This window comes from Melitaea cinxia, chromosome 2, assembly GCF_905220565.1.
Source record: "Melitaea cinxia chromosome 2, ilMelCinx1.1, whole genome shotgun sequence".
Taxonomy (NCBI): Eukaryota; Metazoa; Arthropoda; class Insecta; order Lepidoptera; family Nymphalidae; genus Melitaea; species Melitaea cinxia.
This window is the reverse complement of record NC_059395.1, coordinates 19,895,315-19,915,972: the sequence shown is the minus strand read 5'-3', so window position 1 is coordinate 19,915,972 and position 20,658 is coordinate 19,895,315. Positions and strand designations below refer to the sequence as shown.

Here is a 20,658-nt window from a genome sequence, read left to right as displayed (position 1 = left end):
GAGATAACGCGAATCGCGAAGATTACACACGTAACATTTGTGTATAGAGCGTGTTTCTTTGTTTTAAACACACGCCACGCTATTATTAATAGTCTGAATATTTATGTAGCCATCGTTTGTCTGTTAATTTCTTATATGTTATGTATTACTGAGGCTGGTTTAAAAGTCTTAAAATAATTGCCTTATTATTTTTTGTTTCTCAACATCCAGCTATTGCTGTCGGTCGGAACAAAAGCCAGTCGTGATTCGGTCGAAGTTAAAAATCCACAGTCACGTTGAAGTCGTACATAGCTATCCTAGTTTGATTATCATGCATAAACAATGCAATTTTTATTCACTTACATCCTCCCATAGAGCCGCTCACAATGGCTACATCTACGTACGTTTTCCTGTGGCACCGGAAAGCGGTGTGCGAGTTTCTAAGAGTGCATAGCTCGCGTGTGTGTGTGCGCGTGCAGACGGGCGTCGGATGAGGCAGGCAATGACCAGGAAATGACGCCGCCGGTTGACCTTCACATACACGCACACACACACACACACGGATCCTGTGCCCGCGCATCCCTCTACTCCCGTCGCTCCTGCTTAGTGCTTACAAGATTACGCGTCGCGCTTCGTGATTTTCCTTATTCCCTATTTGACTTAACTACTAACTACGTTTGCGAAATGTTTAAAAATATATTTTGTTTGCTAAGTATTTTTAATCAATGATAATTATTTATTAATTAAGCAATTTAAACGATTGTGGCAATTATGTGATTATAAAATAATAGATACTAAATTCTTTAAAAAGTAAATTTTAATTAGTATAAAGAATTTGCTTTTGTTGAAATGAGTGTATGTGAACTACATACGGTCTCTGCATGTTTAATGTTTCGTTTAGAGTTAGTTCGTCGAGAGGATGGAAATTTTTTATTGTATACATTTTTATGCCTTATCCGAGCGAGTAAGACGAGGTGATAAATTGTTTTTGCATTTCGTTATCAAGGTGACTTTGCCCGGCTAATTTATACAAATTCCGCCCGCTTTCGCGATAAACTCACAAATTTAAATAAAAACACCTCTTTAATATTGCAAATTAATTTTTATAAATAAATCGTTTGTTATCAACATGGTGTAATAATTAATTATTTACAATCTTTTGTCAGTTATGTCACGTAAAAATATATAATTTAAGTTTTTGATATACACTATATTAAGTAATGGTTTAATCGTGTTATAGAATAAAAAAAATACTACCTACAGTAATATACGCAACTTAAATGTCTCTCTTTCTATCTTCACTAACTCATATCTCCCTCTCAACTTACGTTCGCTTCGCGCGATCACACTTTTCGTAACTCTCTCGTCACACATTTACTAGTTTACTCCCCAAGTCAAGCGTACGTAAAAAAGTTTTACTTCAAAAAATATACTGATTCTCAGTAAATATATTTAATAAGTTTGCAGTTGATATTCGCAGGAAAATATTGGAATAAGATTTTGGTATAAAATTTTAGTTGCATCTATTTTTTAATTAACATTATAAGTAACATTATTTATATTACCATTCATGGTTATAGTTACTCTAATATCAGTCTGTTCATCACACACACTTCAGTCTATCGCAATCCACTGCTGGACATAGGCCTCCAAAAATTCACGCCAAAAATGGCGTGATTTCATCTGTGTTGCCCATAGTCACTACGCTGGGCAGCCGGGTTGGTGACCGCAGGACTAGCTTCAGCCCGACTGGGGTAGTACCTCGACCTTACAGAAGACCATAGCAAAATAATACTGTTTTCAAGCATTATTGTGTTCCTGTTGGTGAGTAAGGTGACCAGAGCTCCTGGGGGGATTGGGGATTGGGTTGGCAACGCACTTGCGATGCCTCTGGTGTTGATGGCGTCTATAAGCTACGGTAATCGCTTACAATCGGGTGAGTCGTACGCTTGTTTGCCGACCTAGTGACATAAAAAAAAAATCGAAGACGCTGCTGCCCGTCTTCGACCTGCGTATTTCAAAGCCGGCAGTTGGATGGTTATCCCGCCATCGGTCGGCTTTTTAAGTTCCAAGGTGGTAGTGAAACTGTGATCCCTTTGATATCCCTCTTGATATCCCTTAGTCGCCTTACGACACCCACGGGAAGAGAGGGGGTGGCTATATTCTTAACTGCCGTAACCACACAGCATATCAGCGTCTGTTGCTTTAAGTTAAAGTTATGAGGTGGTTTCTAATAGCAAAAGAAATGTTAAATCGATCAAGTAGTTCTTACACGTGTATAAATTCGATTACAGCTTAAATATTTTAATCGAACATATGTCATCGATTAATAATTAAAAAGTGATATAATAGGCCTATCAGTGTATCTTGAAAAACATTGTTGAAATCACTTGATGCCTATTAAAATTACTTCTACGTTTAGCTGTTATTGGTTCTACTTAAATTGTAACAATTCTTATTTTTGTTTCCACAAACGGAATAAAACTGCTCTATAATAAAAAGTGAAAACGCGAGATAGTACATTTCGCGTTGTCACTTGTTTATTATACGAGTAAATAGGTTTGTTATAACTTTTAAAACAAATCAATATTTCGTCTTAATTGATCTTCGGTTATAATTATAGTTTTAGTTATTTATCAATATTATCGGTGTAACAATAATTCCTATTTCCCCGTTCTCGCCGAACTTGCGTTGCGTTAAGTAAGGTCAGCGCTGCGCCCGCGCTGCACCTTACGTAACAGATATCGGAGGGCGGCACATGTAACGGGGTCACGTGGGCGAATTGTGTCACGGTATTTCTGGAAGGTATTTAGATTAAGAATCCCATGAGTATTCCACGACGAATACACTTCTTTCGCAACGTTCGATATTTTTAACATAAATTCTTTTAACTCATATTTTCTCTAATGATAAATATGTGTGAACATCTTAAGCTCTTTGACTCGGAAGCTGCGAGCTGCGTTTATTGGAATTTTATGCAAATGTAATATTGCGTGTTCTGTGAAACATTTGCATTCGAATGTCAACCCGCGCCGGCCTGCAGTTGTCATTGGTGCAAACGGCGGCTTTCCTTGCGTAACTCGTAATTGTTTGTAACGCTGTGACGTCACCGTTATGGTGTCACCCGCAACCTTTGGAATAGGCTCGCTTTCAATACTAATGAACACTTGAAATTTTGCGTACTATCGTTTACTAATTTAATATTTTAATGACTTATCAACTGTTTGAAGATATTAATTCTTATCACAAAAATATAGTCTATTATAGTAATATTGTAAACACTGCAAGCTACTTTTTCGTGTATAAATGGAGCCTTTCTCGCGTATCATTATTCATAAGTATAATTGTCATTGTTAGTATTAATTAAAAATAAAATGAAAGTTTGTGATATGAAAGCAAATTTTGCAACGTTATCTGTACATAAAAGTTTTATTACACTAGATTGTTCCCTTTTAGTTTAGTAATATATATATTTTTATTTTAATAACGTAACGTATTTATACGTAATGAAATAAAAATATTTTTGTACCAATCTTTATGTAAATTGCGCCGACGGGGGAGTACGAAATTTTTGTTGACTGTCAAAGTCTGTAGTCAAATTGAAAAATTAAAAAAAGGTTCTTTATTTTTTTTGGCTTTTATTTAATTTAAATTTTTAATTATGGTCGAAATTCGACCTCTGGGCGACCACTAGTAAATATAAATGTAGATAAATAGGAAAAATCATAATAGTACTGAAATGGATTGAATGAATATTTTAATTGGTAAATGAGTATTGTTTGATACGAATTACGAACTAACAATAATACGGTCTGATTTATTTGGCTGCTAATTAACGTTTTCACAGCTAATTAAACATATACAATAAATAGTTTGGTTCATGTCATCGGTGGACGGTCACTCATTATCTCTGTAGGAAGTAGCCACTTATCTAATTCACATTTTTGTCGTTCGCGAATATTATTAACATTATATTTACAGTAATCTTTTGAATTACATAATTTTAATTTTGGCACTTTTATCTTATCGTGTTTATCGCATGCACGTGGAATTGGCTAGAAAGTGACGCATTTACTTGTCTTCACTATTTCCTTGTTCGTATTTAAATAATTTGATTGTTATAAAAATTTAACGTTCATTTGCATTGTTTTAATAGACAATAATTAAGAATACATTATTTACTGTGTATTTACATACGTAATATATGTTGAATCGATTTGTATAATTTATTTTTAAATAAATAAAAGTTTACAGTTAAGATTACCGTCCAAAGAACAACGTATACAGTAACTTAAATAAGCGTAAATAAAATTACTAGGTAGTAAGGAATCTTGGTGACAAAATTAACTAGAACGTTACCTTTTAAAATTTGATTTTTCATAATTTTTTGATGAGTTACCACGATCGTTACGAAAAACTGACACCCTGAAGTTAGCTACTCAACGAAGAAGAAGTTAGCAACGTGAAGTTAGCTAGCCAATAAAGTATAACTTCTTACGTGCACACAAAAGTACAAAGTGTGTGTGTGTGTACTGTACAGTACACACACACTTTTTTAAAGTTTAAACCAATTTTAGGTCAACTAATGCACGTGTCTGTTTCAAACAAACAAATAAGTAATATAGTTTTAAGCGCAGGTAACAATGATGACACTAATAAACCTAAAACAGTAATTTTAGCTAAAAATATACAGTTGTAAAATGGTAATAGATTAGGTACACCAGTGATGCATCGATTACTAATTATAAGTTTTGAAAATGCTGTCTTCGAATATTAAAGGTTTAATAAACGGTTGACAGTTCAAACGTTTATGACAGTAATTATAATTTACACAACCTTTAATAATTTTAATAAACATTTCCTTAGTAAATAAACATTTTAGAGATTATATAATAGTAATTATTTCAAAACATGAAAAGCGAACGAACCAATAACTGATAACTTTCATTTCGACGAGCGGGTTGCCGGGTTATCGATGGGAGTCTATCTGCCTAAAAGTTTTTTATACATCGTAATGCAAATAACATGCCGGATGCAGTTATCGGTCCGATGTACGCGCCCTGTTCGTGCGCCCCGGCTATTTATTTAGGCCGGGTAATACTATGGCGCGTATGTGTTGAGGAAGGTCAGGATCACTTGGGCCACGTTCAGGAAGATAGGCGATGCTATTTTTTTCCTTTTTTGTTGTTTCGTTATCTGTTTTGTTTTTTTTTTTTGTTCTTGATTCGTATTCCTTTTATTTTGTAAGTAAAATGACCAATTAGAAATAAGATAGTTTTGTAAGTGTATGACCATTTTAATAGATAAAAGGAATTCTAAATAGTTGATTTTAAAAAAATAATTGTTTGTAAATAACTGTTTGCATTTTAATTTTGTCGTATCAAATATTAGAAAGAAAGTAATGTCAGTTTTTAATTATTATGTTAATATATGATTAATTGTTATCTATTGTTTTGTTTCAAAGACGGATCGGAATGAGTTTACGATTAGCGAGTTTGACTTACTGTAACGTTATCAATATTAACTTCGCCTCGAAAGTCATCTTGTTTGTCGTTGCTTTATCGAAAACTAATTTTATTGTAGATTCGACCTCAACCTGTATATCGAGACGCGCAGAAGGTGATTCGTCGTGGAGTTCATATACCCCGCTTACGTAAATACGTGTAACTAAAGAAAATGTCGCCTTGTTATAATATTGCTATAATGTTTTTTCACAGTTAACTCGTCAAGGTCACAGTAGGCGCCCGCTCGAAATACGCGCCATTGTACCTCGATATTAACTTATTGTTGTTTTTTTTATAATTAGTTACTGCTCACGATATGATCTTGAGCAACGGTGTACGTATTGTTTGAAATGTTAATTTATTATCACGGGTAGTATGTAGGGATATCTCGATGGGAGCTAGCATCCTTATGCGACGGTAAAAGTGAGTGCAGGAGAGGGACGCGGGTTGATAGCCGACGCGGGTGCAGGGGAGGCGGGAGTGGGCGGCAGTGGGGAGGGGAGGGGGGTGAGCTGCAACTGTTTGCGCGGCGCGTGGTCAATGACACGGCGACATTGCATCAACGCGCGAAGGTCACCGCGCCGCGCCCCGCCACCCCGCCCCCGCGTCCTCCAACACGCCTCGCGAATTCCTGCACTTCCTTGCAGGACGCCATCTTGGATCAATCACTCGGTGGCTATGTATTGGCTATTGACTTCAGAACTCTATTTTCTCCAAGAGCGTTTAACTTTTTTTGCTATTCATTTGGAAGCTGAAAGTACTTTTGATATATAAGATGAATACAAACGGGAACTTATCTCTTTTTATTTCATAGAATTGTTACAATAATGACTTAAATTATTGTCAACTGTCTAATCCGCGCGGTTTTACGCCCATTTAAGTCGCTACATGATATTTTATGGCCTAAGTTTTATAACTTTTACTATGCACAGTAACTTAAATACTAAATATATCAATTACAGTTTTTAGAAATATTTAGTGAATATACCTAATTGGTCTCACTGCGATTTAACGTATAAAGTTTTAATTGTATGAAATTCTTGTGATTAAATTAGTTTAATCTCTACTTAAATTTCAATTTCTTTTCGTGCAACTCGGCGTAAGTTTGCAGTAGTGATGTATCGTTTATTTAAAGTAGATAATACAATTTCAGCACAAAAATGTTTTAAGAGAGTCGCTTGTGTTATTACACACAGTTTTATGAAATTTGGCTTCAATATTAATTGCTAAAGGTTTAGGATGTGTGCAAAACAACCTGCGCCTGCGCAGATCGCGTGCACGAGAAGTTTCGCCTTCATCTCTAATATTGGTTTCCGGCTGCGGCGTGCTATCCGGCGCGGCCTACATACATGAATAGATCAAAAACATCAATTTATTGTTTACGTATGTGCTCTGCGGATTATTCGTGTCGATTAAAATATAAAGCGATCGTTATATATTTTGTGATTGCAACACTGAAAATTTTCGTAATCAAAAGTACTGTTAAATATTATATATATATATATATATATATATATATATATATATATATATATATATATATATATATATATATATATATATATATATCTAATCTCGAACTATAATATAATGTAACATAACTCTGTGTAGCAAATATATTTCTTATTGTTTTAGTTTCTTTTGTAACTAATAATATATCCATCGGTTTTTTGATGTGATTGTATAGGATTGAAGTTCTAAAGTTTAGGTAATTTTTGTTAAATTTATGCTTTTATAGTTAAGACTTTATAAGCTTATCGAATCATTACGATTTTAATAAATAAACAGGCGACTAATATAACTTGATATTAAAATAATGAGTTCCAAAATTGGGTTTAAAATTTATCTTTATAATCAGGAGAGCCGACTTCCAAAAAAGGATGAGGTTCTCAATTCGACTGTATTTTTTTTTAAATGTATGTTACATCAGAACTTTTGACCGTGTGGACCGACTTCAACAATTTTTTTTAATCGAAATTTGGTGTGTGTCAATTGGTCCCATTTAAATTTATTTGAGATCTAACAACTACTTTTCGAGTTATATCTAATAATGCGTTTTTACTTGACGCTTTTTTCGTCGACCTACGTTGTATTATACTGCATAACTGCCTACTGGATGTACCGATTTTGATAATTCTTTTTTTGTTGGAAAGGAGATATCCCTAGTATAGTACTATGATAAGGAAACTAGGATCTGATGATGGGATCCCAGAGAAATAGAGAGAAACTCTTGAAAATCCGCAATAACTTTTTACCGGGTGTACCGATTTTAATAATTTTTAATTTAATCGAAAGCTGATGTTTGTCATGTGGTATATAAATTTTATTGAGATCTGATAACTACTTTTTGAGTAATCTTTGATAACGCGTAGTTACTTGACAATTTTTTCGTTAATCTACGTTGTATTACTCGTCGATGTAATCGAAGTCGGTTTTTTTTAGTTTGCGAGCAAACACAATTATTAATTAAAATAATTTAAAAATGTCCACGGTAACTAGTAACTAATACATGAACATGTTTACTTCTGTGAATGTTAAGATAAAAACGAGATATATTCCAGCTAGCTCTAAGTTGAGGGCCGCGCACGGTCGGTCAAGGCTTACATTTTCAACGTTGCCCCACCTGACCCTGGGGGCAAACAGGCCGGAACGACTTGTCACTAATTATATTACTTATTTCAAATGACTATTTTTGCATAACGTAACGTAATTATCCCGAAGTGACTAAATTGGAAATTTTGATTTCACACGCCATTATATAAATAGTAATTATGCGTTACATTAGTTGACCATTTTCGTTTCATTTATTCAAATTTGCGGTTATTTACTGACGACATTCAGTTACGTATTAATGGATATGCGAGAGTTAGTAAGATTCCAAGGCAGATATGAAAGTTTGGCGCAGTGTTGACATCACTGCTGATGGTAGAAAGAAGGAACACCGTAGGGTTTCAGCTACTGTGAGTCTAGCGTAGACCTCCATCAAGATCCACTCGCGACAATTATTTGTAGGTACAGGAAATACTCATGATGGTCATAGTTTGAGCGTTGTGTTACACGTTTTTTTTACAGGATTTTTAGCCTAAAGATGCCCCTTGAGCGCAAAGAGCTTATTTTAATTATGTATATCTTTTCTCTAAACGTAAACTGTTAAGAAAACATAAATTAACTCTTTTAATTTACGTATCGTTAATACGAAAAATAAAGTTATTAATTACAGCAATAATTGTAATTAGGGCAGCCTTTCAGTATAGCGCTAATCTTAAATACAAAGTCTAATCAAATAAATATTTTTAATTATTTCAGAACTGTTAGCTTGGTAAAGGGTTGTTCGCTGATGTAGGTTATATAATTTTATTTTCAGTCAGCGGATATCTAATTTAAATACACGAATTTTATTGAGTCTTGGTTGGCTTAAAATAATATTTCTTCATTATATATGATGTATTATGTAAAAATCCGCGAGATAAATTCTATAAATACATCGCATGAGTTTGATATATATATTTCCACTTTGTTTACTTCCTTTCTTCAAATGTTATCACATGTAATAACCAATAAAATAACGATTAATAATTTTTGTTTGTCACACTTCACACTTCACGCGGAATCTTCGAAGTGAAGACTCGACGGAGTCTGCCAACAGCCCAACCGAATCCTCCTATCGGCCTCCTTCTCGAAGTTGTTGCGGCCTAGTTGAATAGTATGGCCTAGGTAAATATAATCCTGAACAACTTCGAGAAGGGTACCATCGACCGATACCGGTATCGGTATGACTTGGTTTTTGATTGTAAGAATCCGAAATTACTATTACCTGCCATAATTTCGTTTCCTATAACATTGACAATTTGACAACATCCTCATATGTTGTCATCTTCATATGTTGGAATTCGAGTTCACGCATCACAAACGCTTTAAGCCTGTCGCTTATTTATAGAAAGAGTATGTAATATTTTTCCTAATTAACACTCGTTGTTTGTTGTTCTACATATTAATATTATCATTTTGTTTACGATACTTATGTAAAAAGCATAAATTACTTAGTTGCAATATTTTATCTTAGCGGTATTATTGTGATTGATATTGTATGCGAAAACACAGTATTGAACACCCCTAACTAAATTTCCAGTAAGATGATCTTAGTGCATCGAAGCGAAAGGAGGGGAGCCCGTTGGAGGGGGGGGGAGTCTATTTATGCAGCGCTATGTGGTCTAACACTGACCCCGTTAATGCCACGCACGACACAAGGATAGCTGCTTTGCCATCTCATTTTCATCTCAAGATGTCCTTTGGAAAAAGCAGGTTCAGTTTTTCATATAAATGGATAATTATGATACATATATGAACTTTAGTCTTATAACCCGAAATATTTATGGAAGAATTACGTGATTTATTATAAAACGACTGAAGTAAAAATTATTTTGCCCCTACAGTAATATACGAAACGTAACTCTCTCTGTTTTTATCTTCACTAACTTATATCTCCCTCTCAACTTCCGTTCGCCTCGCCCGATCACACTTTTCGTAACGCTCTCGTTACGCATTCACGAGTTAACTGCCTAGCGTGCGTAAAGAAGTTTTACTTCAAAAGAACGAAGCTACTTTGAGATATTCTGAATTCTTCATACTGATCTACATTTTATGCGTTCATAAATTGGTCTATCTGAAATATTTCTGTTCTGGTTTTTTAAATCTCAATTTCTCCGAAAGTTATGTAATCAATTGATTTTTTGATTTCCTGAATATCGGCTCAGGAGAGTGTAATTATATTTAGAGTGTAAGGGGCTATGGTCTGCAAAGGGCGCCCTTGCCGCTCCGCCGGGAACGAGCGGATAATTTTAAAACGGGCAGGAAATCAGTGAAGCGCGTATGTAGGCCGCCTGGACTCTGATGCCCCTCTTGTTTTTATACCTATCGTAAAATAAGCTCTCGTATGAGGTTTCCGGGGAAGTGGGCTGAGATTCGACGTGAAAATGGGTCGTGATAATTTTTTACTGCTATTGAATTTTGTGGTATGCGTGAAGTTGTTGTTATCGAGCTAAATTAACTTGTAATCAAATTGGTTTCATTGCGTTATTACACGTAGAGGAAATATAATGACTACTAACACTTGTACATACTATGATCGGGGACAGTCAGATAGCCTAGAAAGCTACATTAGAATATTGTTTTAAATTTTTGAAATGTGTTGTCAAGAAACGTAGTGTTTCGGAAGGAAGATGGCGGCGGAGAATATTGTGCAAGCGGGCGCGGGAAGCGTGTGAAACAGAACACAAGGTGACGCACTATTACAGACTCTTGTAGAGGCGTGATTCACGGGTAGGAACTTCTATGTGGTTTTGAGATAAATGACGTTTACGAGTCACGTACGCTCATGAAATGACTACGAATAGGTACTCAATTAATCAGAACATTTCTATTTGTTATAAAATAGCTTTAGTGATGTTTTTTGATGGCTTTTTGTAGGACGTAAAGCGCTGGCTTCACCGACTACGGGCTGTACTACTGATGACCGATGACAGCTCACGTTACTGTACTAAATTCCGGGATCCACTCGGTCCTTTCGCTTTCAGCGGCGCGTGCGCTGCGCAACGCTCAAGGTCGCGGGCCGTTCAACTCGGATGCGACGCGAGTGTTGCGACACCGAAATATGTAATTGTAGAGGAGCCGAGGCGTTTGGCAGCGGCCGCAGCGCAAGTGGGTCGCGTTGCGCAAGCGCCGGCCGAGCGACAGATGGCGCGACCATCTTCCTTGTACGGCCGACGATTGGACAAAGACGATTGCTTTTAGTTTCTGTGTCTGTTTTGTTAGGAGTCTTTAAAATTATCGTCAGTTCTTTTTATTGTATCTCTACATAATCACGCTTGAACTTACACAGACGTTCGATAGATTGGTTGTTATAACGCACGCTTAGTTCCTACAAGATTCTAATTAGCGGAAGACTATATATTGGATGAGAAATCCAAATTGAGGTCAAATTAATTGGTTGTGTTTCCGTTCTCGAAACATCAACCTTTTAAATATCTATTATTAGCATTTGATAAATAACGAATAAGATTGATTCCAATCAACATTTGAACTAAACTTATTTATCAGTTGATTAACGTAAATGCGTTTTACTTTCTTTAGTTTCTACGCTACAGGAAAACATTACAAAATGTAGTGATGTGTTAAACAAGAACTTTTATCACAGTAGTACAAAACGAACGGTGATCGCGTCAGCGTGAAGTGATGTAAGTCCAATTTGGAAGTTTGCGAATGTCAATAATAACGTTCCGGTACCCCAGGCGGCGCGGCAGAAATAGTCGCCAACTATTAATATGAGCGCTAGCTGCACTGCCCTTGAAACGGGACGATCACCTCGCGCACACTCCCGCGCACCGCACACACGCACACTCGGACACGTTAGAAAACGCACACGCGCGAAACCTTATCGCAATGCAGCTCTGCAAAATAGACGCAACGATCATTTTAATTTCCATTTCGTTTGTGTAAAATATGTCACGAAAACACGCTTACGATGATAAGTAGCTTTATATATCGCTCACATGTTAATCGTTTAAATGTGAAGTCGTTTATAGTGTGTCGTGTGTACGTATGACGTATTCAGGTCACTTTGATAAATAGAAAAACAACCGCGGACACACCAGGCGTGCATAACGGCGAGAGGATATCACGCAATTAGGGCTCTATCTGAGATGTTAAGCGGCGACCATTTCTTATACCGTTTTTAGCATCACTTTTTACTGACACGCTTAGCTTACGTACTGCAATATTTTTATAAATTTTGTACAGCATCCACATTTACAAAAATAAAATGACATTCCCGAGTCTTAAGAGTCGCTTTATCTCGTCTCGATCGTGGAGCTTCTATTCATGTATTCCACCCAAACATTCGTTCTGACGCAACCCGCATCACAATTCTTTCGAATCTCTCGCTGTTCGACGCTTAAGAGTGGTGTTTCACATCGCCATACGTCATGAAATTGGCCAATCTAGTGCAGTCAAGGCTGCGATGATTAAACGATACGAGCGGTATCTGAATTTTTTTACACCTATGTACCGTTTCGACATATATCCATGTTCTAATTCTATGTTTCTGTTTACTTTCGAGGTTTCCGTCCGTATTGGGCCTCCGAGGTGTGAAATTGTCTAATGCACTTGTTCAAATAACTCAATTTCTACGTCGATTTCCGTCACGCGACACCTGTTTCAACAGTTAGGGAGAGGACATGCTGTCGTACGATAGTCAGTGGCACATACTCGAATCAGGTTTCGACTGCCCAATCCGAATAGGAAGGTCGTGCGTTTCGCCAGTGGCTGACAATGGCGGCGCCGGTACCGCGCTCTTTCGCAATGTGTTTGCAACATCGAAATTTCGTGTGTGGTTAGCGCAATACCGCACGCCAAGCCACTCCGACATGACATGATCCTAGCAGCCTCTATGCGAACAATTGCCAATACTTTGTGTGTTGTTCCTTTTAAACTTAAGCGACTATAAGCTTAAACGCGTAACTCTAAATGAACTCAAAGAAAGATAGAGACTATATTAAAATATTTTTTATTTATTTAAATTATAAGGCATACGATTTTAAATGATATATTTTATTTTTAGACATAAAAACACTTTTTTATCACAACACCGTGTACATCAGCAACTTAACACGTTGTCTGCTGCTGTAAACAATATGTTGACTAATTTGTAACGTCCCCGCGAGCTAATTATATATTTTATTATCACGTGTAATGTAGGTAGTGATACATTGGTTACTTTTTCGTTCCGCTATCGACTTTATGTGTCGATTTTTATCGAAAATGTATTTAAGTTTTATTTATTTACGCTGTTACTTTGATTCTCCATAAGTAGGCTTTGAATGAGACTGTACTTGGCACCTTAAAGCAATATAAGTATTTGTAAGTATATCGTAGCTATTTCAAACTTATATTTAAAAAGTATGCTCCATTTTGAGGTAAGTATTCACTGACTTTTGTTTCTGCTTACTTACTGTCAAATACATACGAAAATTTAAATATATTACAGTTAGTAACTATTAAGTTTTGCTTTAAACAGGTAATATTGTATTGTAAAAAAAAAAAAACAAAACAACAAAAAGTATGTAAAATTAAAGTGATTTTCCTCAAGCAATCTTGATTTTTTTAAATATTTTTTATCTCAGACTGTACTGGACAATCATTATACGTTTTTTCATTGCTTTATCATAAGAAATAAAGCTCGCAAACTCAAAACAAATCATCTCATAGGCACGTAATTAATGGTTAAGTTTAAAACGCAATCGAAAGTGGTCGTTTCGCATGCGCGGACGCATACGCTACGCGGTGCGCATACGACGGACGGCTCGGGAGTTTTTGCATCTTTATATTAGGAGCACTGACCTTGTACAATGTCAAATAGCTGAGGACAGGCGTCCGATGCATCGCTATGCCAACTGGTTCCGTGCTAGGGATGTGCCTTCACCGTATCGAGCTCACATCTCTGATTTTTTTATATTTAATCCAAACATTATCACCGACCAACGTGTTGGCTTCTTCTATGCCGCTAACTGCTGAATATTTAACCTTTATGCTTTCGTGGAATATTCAAATAAGTACTTCTTTATTAAATTTACCGCATTATGAATTTTTAGCGCGCTAGATCTTGTAAAGTTCGTTGTTGTTACGTTTTCTAGCAAATCGCGTCATCGATGTGTGTGTAAACAAACACAGCTAAACATGTAGATTAAACAAATGTTCGCTTAGTGACGGAATAGTACTTCCCGTTTTTTATTGCTTTTGTTTAGTTGAGCTTTGCAATTTACTTGGAATTTTCAATAAGAACTAATTTCGTGATAAAGTTTTGAACTGTTTGTCAGTGGAAGTCTCATCTGATCTCGTAAACAAATAGCTGTAGCTTTACATCTCTCAGCTTTATTACAGTTGTGCATATTTTCAGTAAGTGGCTGTCCTCCTCGGATTCTTGTCAACATACAAATCCCTCAGAACAAATCCTCCAATATCCTCAAAGTCTGAGAGTTAATTCCGTATCTGATTGATTGTTTTGTTTATAAAAACTTTACTTATCGCACGTGTTTTTCTCTTACAAATTGTAACAAATGCACCGTGAATAATTGTCGGGCGGGTGAATAATTCGGGTGTTTAATGTGCTGGGAGACGGTGAGCCAACTGGCCGGCGGCCAGGCTCAACACGCCCCCGGAAATCCGCAAAGGATCCACTACTTTGTAGCTAGTATTAATTCTTATAGCTTCTCTTAAAAATTTAACGTAATTCATTACTACTTGTATAAATAAAACGTTTCTATAAATATCTCGTTGCTAACTTAGCTAAGTTTAGGGTGAAGACTGACTGTTGCTTCCCAAACATGCGTCCGCGCTGTAAGGTGACCTTCCGGGTGGGGCGTTCACCGGTCACCTTCCCACCTAAACAATGCTTTTGTTCCACCATCTTTGATTTTTTTAGATGTCATTTTTCACTTACTTTGTATATGAACAATTATAAGAATATGTTAGTGTATATCATGACGCACTTGATTAAAAATTATATTTATTGAATCGTTACAATAGCGTAAGTTAACGAAATGAATGTAATATGAAAACTTTTTCTAGATTGTTTCTGCCCTTTGACCATCAACCAATTTCACAGATAAACTATCTTAAAAGTGCATAGTATAAAAGGTGCTTAACACAACATTTCTTTGTTTTTTCAAAACGAAACATTAAAAAACTTACAATATGTAATTGAAGAATTAATTCTATTTATATCACACATGTTTCCATAAATTCGTGTTTTCGGCTTAGATTCCGTCAGTGGTTTGATATAAATAGCGTTAATGATTCATTTTGATAAAAATGCTCAATAACAACTTTTAAGTAATTAAATTTAAGTCGTGATAAAGTTATAACATTAGTATATGAATCGCGGGTTTCATGTTGGGGAGTCCATTTTTTTTTTTTATACATAGATAGGTTGGCGTTTGACCGCTATTTTACCTGATGATAAGTGAAAATGCGGTCTAAGATGGAACACGCTTACCTAGAAGTAACCTATTCACTCGCGACTTAAAGATCCCCAGGTCATAGCTTTCGGGGAACACAGACGCTGGTAGAGAGTTCTTTGGCCGTACGGATTAAGAATGTACTAGCGAATCGCTTAGTGCGTATAGGGGGAATGTCAACCATATAAGGGTGACGTAACGCAGAGCGTCTGGTTGTACGATGATGGAAGGAGGAGGGGGGAATCAGGTCATGGAGTTCTTGCGCACACTCTCCGAAGTGTATCCGATAAAAAACCGACAGGCCGGCCACCCTACGCCGATGATGTAAGCTTTGCAGCTTTGTGGCAACCAGTGCATCGTCACCGATGAGCCTCCTGGCTCGTCTCTCAATTGATTCAAGAAGCTCCAGCTGGTACTTGGCTGAGCCAACCCAAAGATGAGAGCAGTACTCCATACATGATCGAACTTGTGCTTGATATAAATTCAGAAGCTGTTCCGGAGTGAAGTACCGTCTCACCTTCGAGACGACGCCCAGTTTTTTGGCAGCTGTTTGAGCTTTTGCCTCTATGTATGAACCAAAATTGAGGGTGGATGATAAAGTAACGCCAAGAAGCTCCAGGTGGCCGGATATGGGCACGGGCACACCTCGGAAAGAGGGAGTCAGTTGGAAAGGACTCCGTTTTGCCGAGAAGAGACACGCCTGGGTCTTAGAGGCGTTGAACTTGACCAGGTTTGCGTCACCCCAATCAGAGACGGCTTTAAGGGACAAGTTCAGTCGCTGAATCATGGCTTCCCTCAGCGCCTGGATCTCAAATCCACTCGCTCGTGCGTCGGACATGTAACGCTCGACAACGGTGTTGTCATCTGCATACCCAAAGGTCCCGGGTTTGAGCAGGTCGTTGATGTGCAGCAAGAATAGCGTTGCCGAGAGTACAGACCCCTGAGGGACCCCGGCATTGATGACCAAACGATCGGACTCGCAACCGTCTATAACCACGCGAATTGATCGATCCCTCAGGAAGTCAGATATGCAAACACTGAGAGAAGCGGGTAGGCCGTATGAAGGAAGTTTGCTAATAAGGCCGTCATGCCAGACCCTGTCAAATGCCTTCGAGATATCGAGTTAGACCGCTATGGCTTCCCCGTGTTTCTCGATAGCCTCACTCCAAATGTGTGTGGCATACGCGAGAAGATCACCCATGGACCGCTTGCGGCGAAAATCGAACTGTCGGTCGCTCAGAAGATCGTTCTCCTCCAGGTGTGCCAGTAGCTGGTTATTCAGTATACGTTCCATACTCTTACAGAGTATGGACGTTATGGAAATAGGTCTGTAATTGACGGAGTCAGCTCGACTGCCCTTTTTGGGCACAGGCTGCACGTTAGCTTGCTTCCAGGCTTTCGGCACTTGTCCTGTCGCTAGAGAGAGACGAAACAGACGTGTCAGGATTGGAGACAACTCAGGCGCGCAAGTTTTGAGTACTATGGCAGGTATTCCGTCAGGACCACTAGCTTTATTCACGTCCAGATTACGCAAGGTTTTAAGGACCTCTTTTTGACGAATTCGGACTTCAGACATAGACGTCTCGCATCGAATCGAAGAAATTGGAGGTGTGGCGCTGCCTGAGTCTAAACATGAGAATTCCGCAAAGAGATTTGCAAATAGGTTTGCCTTCTCCTCTACGGTGTGGGCTAGTGATCCATCGGGTTTAAGCAGTGGAGGTAGTGAGGGGCGACAGAAGTTCGATTCAACCGACTTAGCCAGGGACCAAAAGGCTTTACTACCAGGTGGGTATGACGAAAGCCTAGTCCCAATTTTGCCAATGTGGTCAAATCGAGCCTTCCGCAGAGCCTTCTTGCAGGACCTGGCGGCTCTATTATAGGCTTTCTTCCTCTGGCCCACGTCTGTTGTCTTGTGGTTACGAGCATCGACCCAGGCCAGGTAAGCAGTGTTCTTTTCTGCTTCAGCACGAGAACAGTCAGAGTTGAACCAGGGTCGAGCTGCCACGGAGGCTGAAACGTCAGTGAATGGAATGTAATACTCCATTCCCTGACCTAGCACATCAGCCACAGCATTCGCACATGATGAAGGATCATCAGAGGAGAAGCAAATCTGCCGCCACGGGTACGAAGCAAAGAAGGAACGCATCTCATCCCAATCTGCTGACTTGTATCGCCATATTCGCCGGGTGCCTTTGGGGCAGGGAAAGGGCGGTGAATAGACGGATACAGACTTCACCAGACAGTGGTCGGAGCTGCCTAAAGGCGATGAGACCGATGCCGAATAGCAGTCAGGATCTGTTGTCAGCAGTAGGTCCAAACAGTTGGCAATATGCGAGTCAACATCGGGTATCCTAGTTGCTTCTCGGACTAGCTGGGTGAGATTGAGCGTTGAAGCGAGGTTGCGAATCTCTCTACCGGCGTGGTCAGTGTGCTGGTATGGGAATAGCCACTCTTGGTGGTGGGCGTTAAAGTCCCCCAGCATTACCAATTGAGCAGTAGGATACCGCTGCTGAGCCACGTCAGCCGCCTCACTAAGGTGTTGCATAAGCCTGGTTGTCTCCACATCTCCGCTGTGTGAACGGTAAACACAGACGTCAAGAATTTTCGCCACTCCTGTATCCACCAAAACCCATAAGTTGGAGAAGTTGGGATCTTCAAGATTACGGAGACGCCGGCAGCATATGTCGTCGCGGGTGTATAAGCATACACCCGTGCGTGGTTTAAAATTATGCTCCAAGGTATATCCCGGGTAACATAAGTATGCCGTGTCAGATGGACTGCCGATCTGCGTCTCCGAGAGGAGCAATAGGGCCGGTTTCTCAGTCTCGAGATGGTGGTGGACTGCAACGAGATTGGAGTGCAAACCGCGAATGTTAGGGAGTTTTGTTCTTGTTATTCTAATATAACGCATATAAATATCTCTAGTGTTTACTTGATTTATAAATAGTTGTTCAAATATATCCGAAATAACATTGAGCAAAATAACTTCCACTAGTCTTTACGAAAGAAAAACGAAGTCTACAAAACGAGATAAACTTTTTTTTAAATTCTACGTTATTTTCAACTGTTGTGTGTCGTGTTGTGTTGCATTGAAACTTGAACTTAAGGAAATGAAAACCTCTTATATTCCTACGTTATAGGCAAGTTACCCTAAGTAGCGATTTGTGTGTCGGTAAAACTCTTTAATAACTGGTCATTAAATAAATTATTCTTATCAATGTTGTTTCGTTTGAGGGACGACACGAGATTTATTTTAGATTTTAGGAGATTTTATATATGACTTGAGGTGAATCATGGTTGCGTCATGGAAGTTAACAATTAGGTCTAGGTCGCAGTCGCCTGCTTATAAAATTTCTATTCGCGTTTCCCATAAAGTTGTTAACGTCGATACTAGAATAGGTGATATTTTTATAAATGACACTTACCTGGTGGCCTTGGGTGGGTGGCAACATGGTGCTGCAAGGAGGTGGCGATCTGGTGCTGCTGGTAGAAGGGCAGGAAGGGCGTGTGGAAGGGAGCTGGCGGAGGGGGCTGTAGCCGCGCCTTTAGCTCCTCAGCGGAGCCCGCACCCGAAGACGATGACTCCACGTCTGACACGCCACTGTCAGCCGGTGAGGGAGGAAGGGAACCTGGAGAAAATACACGTTATTAATACATTTTTCAGTTGGTCATATTACATTTAAGTTTCTACATTACTGGATCATATATATTTGTATAAATGATATCTATGCTATCATGAATGCTATGATGAGTGCTATCAGCTATCTTATATTTAAGTTCTTATATGACATTCTTCGATTATCACAATTGATAGTGGTATATTTTATAAGAACAGTCAAAAATATATCTTATTACGATTATTTTTTTTAATTATTGCTAAATATAGTCATAATCTAACGATTATTTATAACACACGTTCAAAATCTACTGCATTGTAATATGTAATTGATTATTTCTCATCAAAGTATATTTTATCACAAAGTTTATTTTAATTTCAACAGTTATTATTTAATTACTAACTCCATCCGGACAGTTCGGCTTTGTCAGTTTTTCTTGTTTACTTTATATTAATTCTGAGAAAGAGTTTATTATTAAAGCCACTGAGTCTGACAGAGCGTGGAATATATTCCGACGATTATGTCAATCGGTAAGTAATAATAAAATATAACTTCTTAAATAGAAACAAAGCGGTGAAATTATAAATAGTTATGATATAAAAATTGTCGAGAATCTTGCGGTTACAGACGACGTTCAAACAATGAATTTTACTTTATTTTTTCTCGGTAATGTTCTGTTTTACGATTGCATCATTTTGATTATTATTTACTTCAATTTGTTCTGTAAAATAAATGCGTTTCTTATACAAAAATCAATTGAAATTTTAGATCATCACGTAAAATAATAAAAAGAGTTTGAAATAAACATAGCGAATCTATACCGTTAAAATGCATAATTTGAATAAAACACAAATAAATCACGCGTCAGCATCTTTTGTCGCATCTAACGGTCGTCTTGCATAATTCGCATGCAACCCCGCCATTAATCCCGGTCTCTTAGACCCAACGGTCAGTTCGGACAGTACTCCACCGTTAGATCGCATAATTGCACTTGCACTTAACCTGTTTCTGCCGTGTGGGAACGCACGGTCAGCGATCTATTCTTATGTAAAAACTACTTGGTGTGTTTTTAATTTATGATTATGCAGATTCTCTGTCTTAGGGTCAGAGGGATTAGGGTTGCACTTTTTTGCATCACAAATAGACGCGTCATTTTGGTATGTTTATCTGTATAATTAGAAAGTATAATAGGTTTGGTCTCGCACAGGCTTTAATATGCATGCGTGAGATTTCAAGAATTTGAATTTTAATTATATTCTGACGTGCCATTATGTGGGTATTTTTTATTTTTACAAACTTGAACGTTTCACAAATTCGACGGTTGGTTTGACCGTTTCGTTGCAAGATCGCGAGTTTTCAGCCGTAGTTACACGATTATGGAAATCGTTAATCAAAACTTTCTCATGTCCGGTCCCTCGTTATAAAAAAAACTTTGACAAATAACGGTATTTAAATAATGTAATCATACAACTATGAGTTAAGAAAGAAAGCGTTTTTTTATTCATACGTTTCCTCGTCCATTGAAACTATGACTGGTATAGCAGTGAC

The 20,658-nt window shown here is 37.9% G+C and overlaps 1 protein-coding gene across 1 annotated transcript in view; it reads right to left on the bottom strand.

Annotated features, from left to right (window-relative positions):
- Positions 1 to 20,658, bottom strand: part of LOC123666582 (ecdysone-induced protein 74EF) — a 128,616-nt gene that overhangs the window by 6,048 nt on the left and 101,910 nt on the right. The window contains exon 5 of the mRNA XM_045600688.1: positions 18,919 to 19,122. Within this exon, the coding sequence (XP_045456644.1) occupies positions 18,919 to 19,122 (204 nt within the window). The remainder of the gene's footprint in view (positions 1 to 18,918; positions 19,123 to 20,658) is intronic.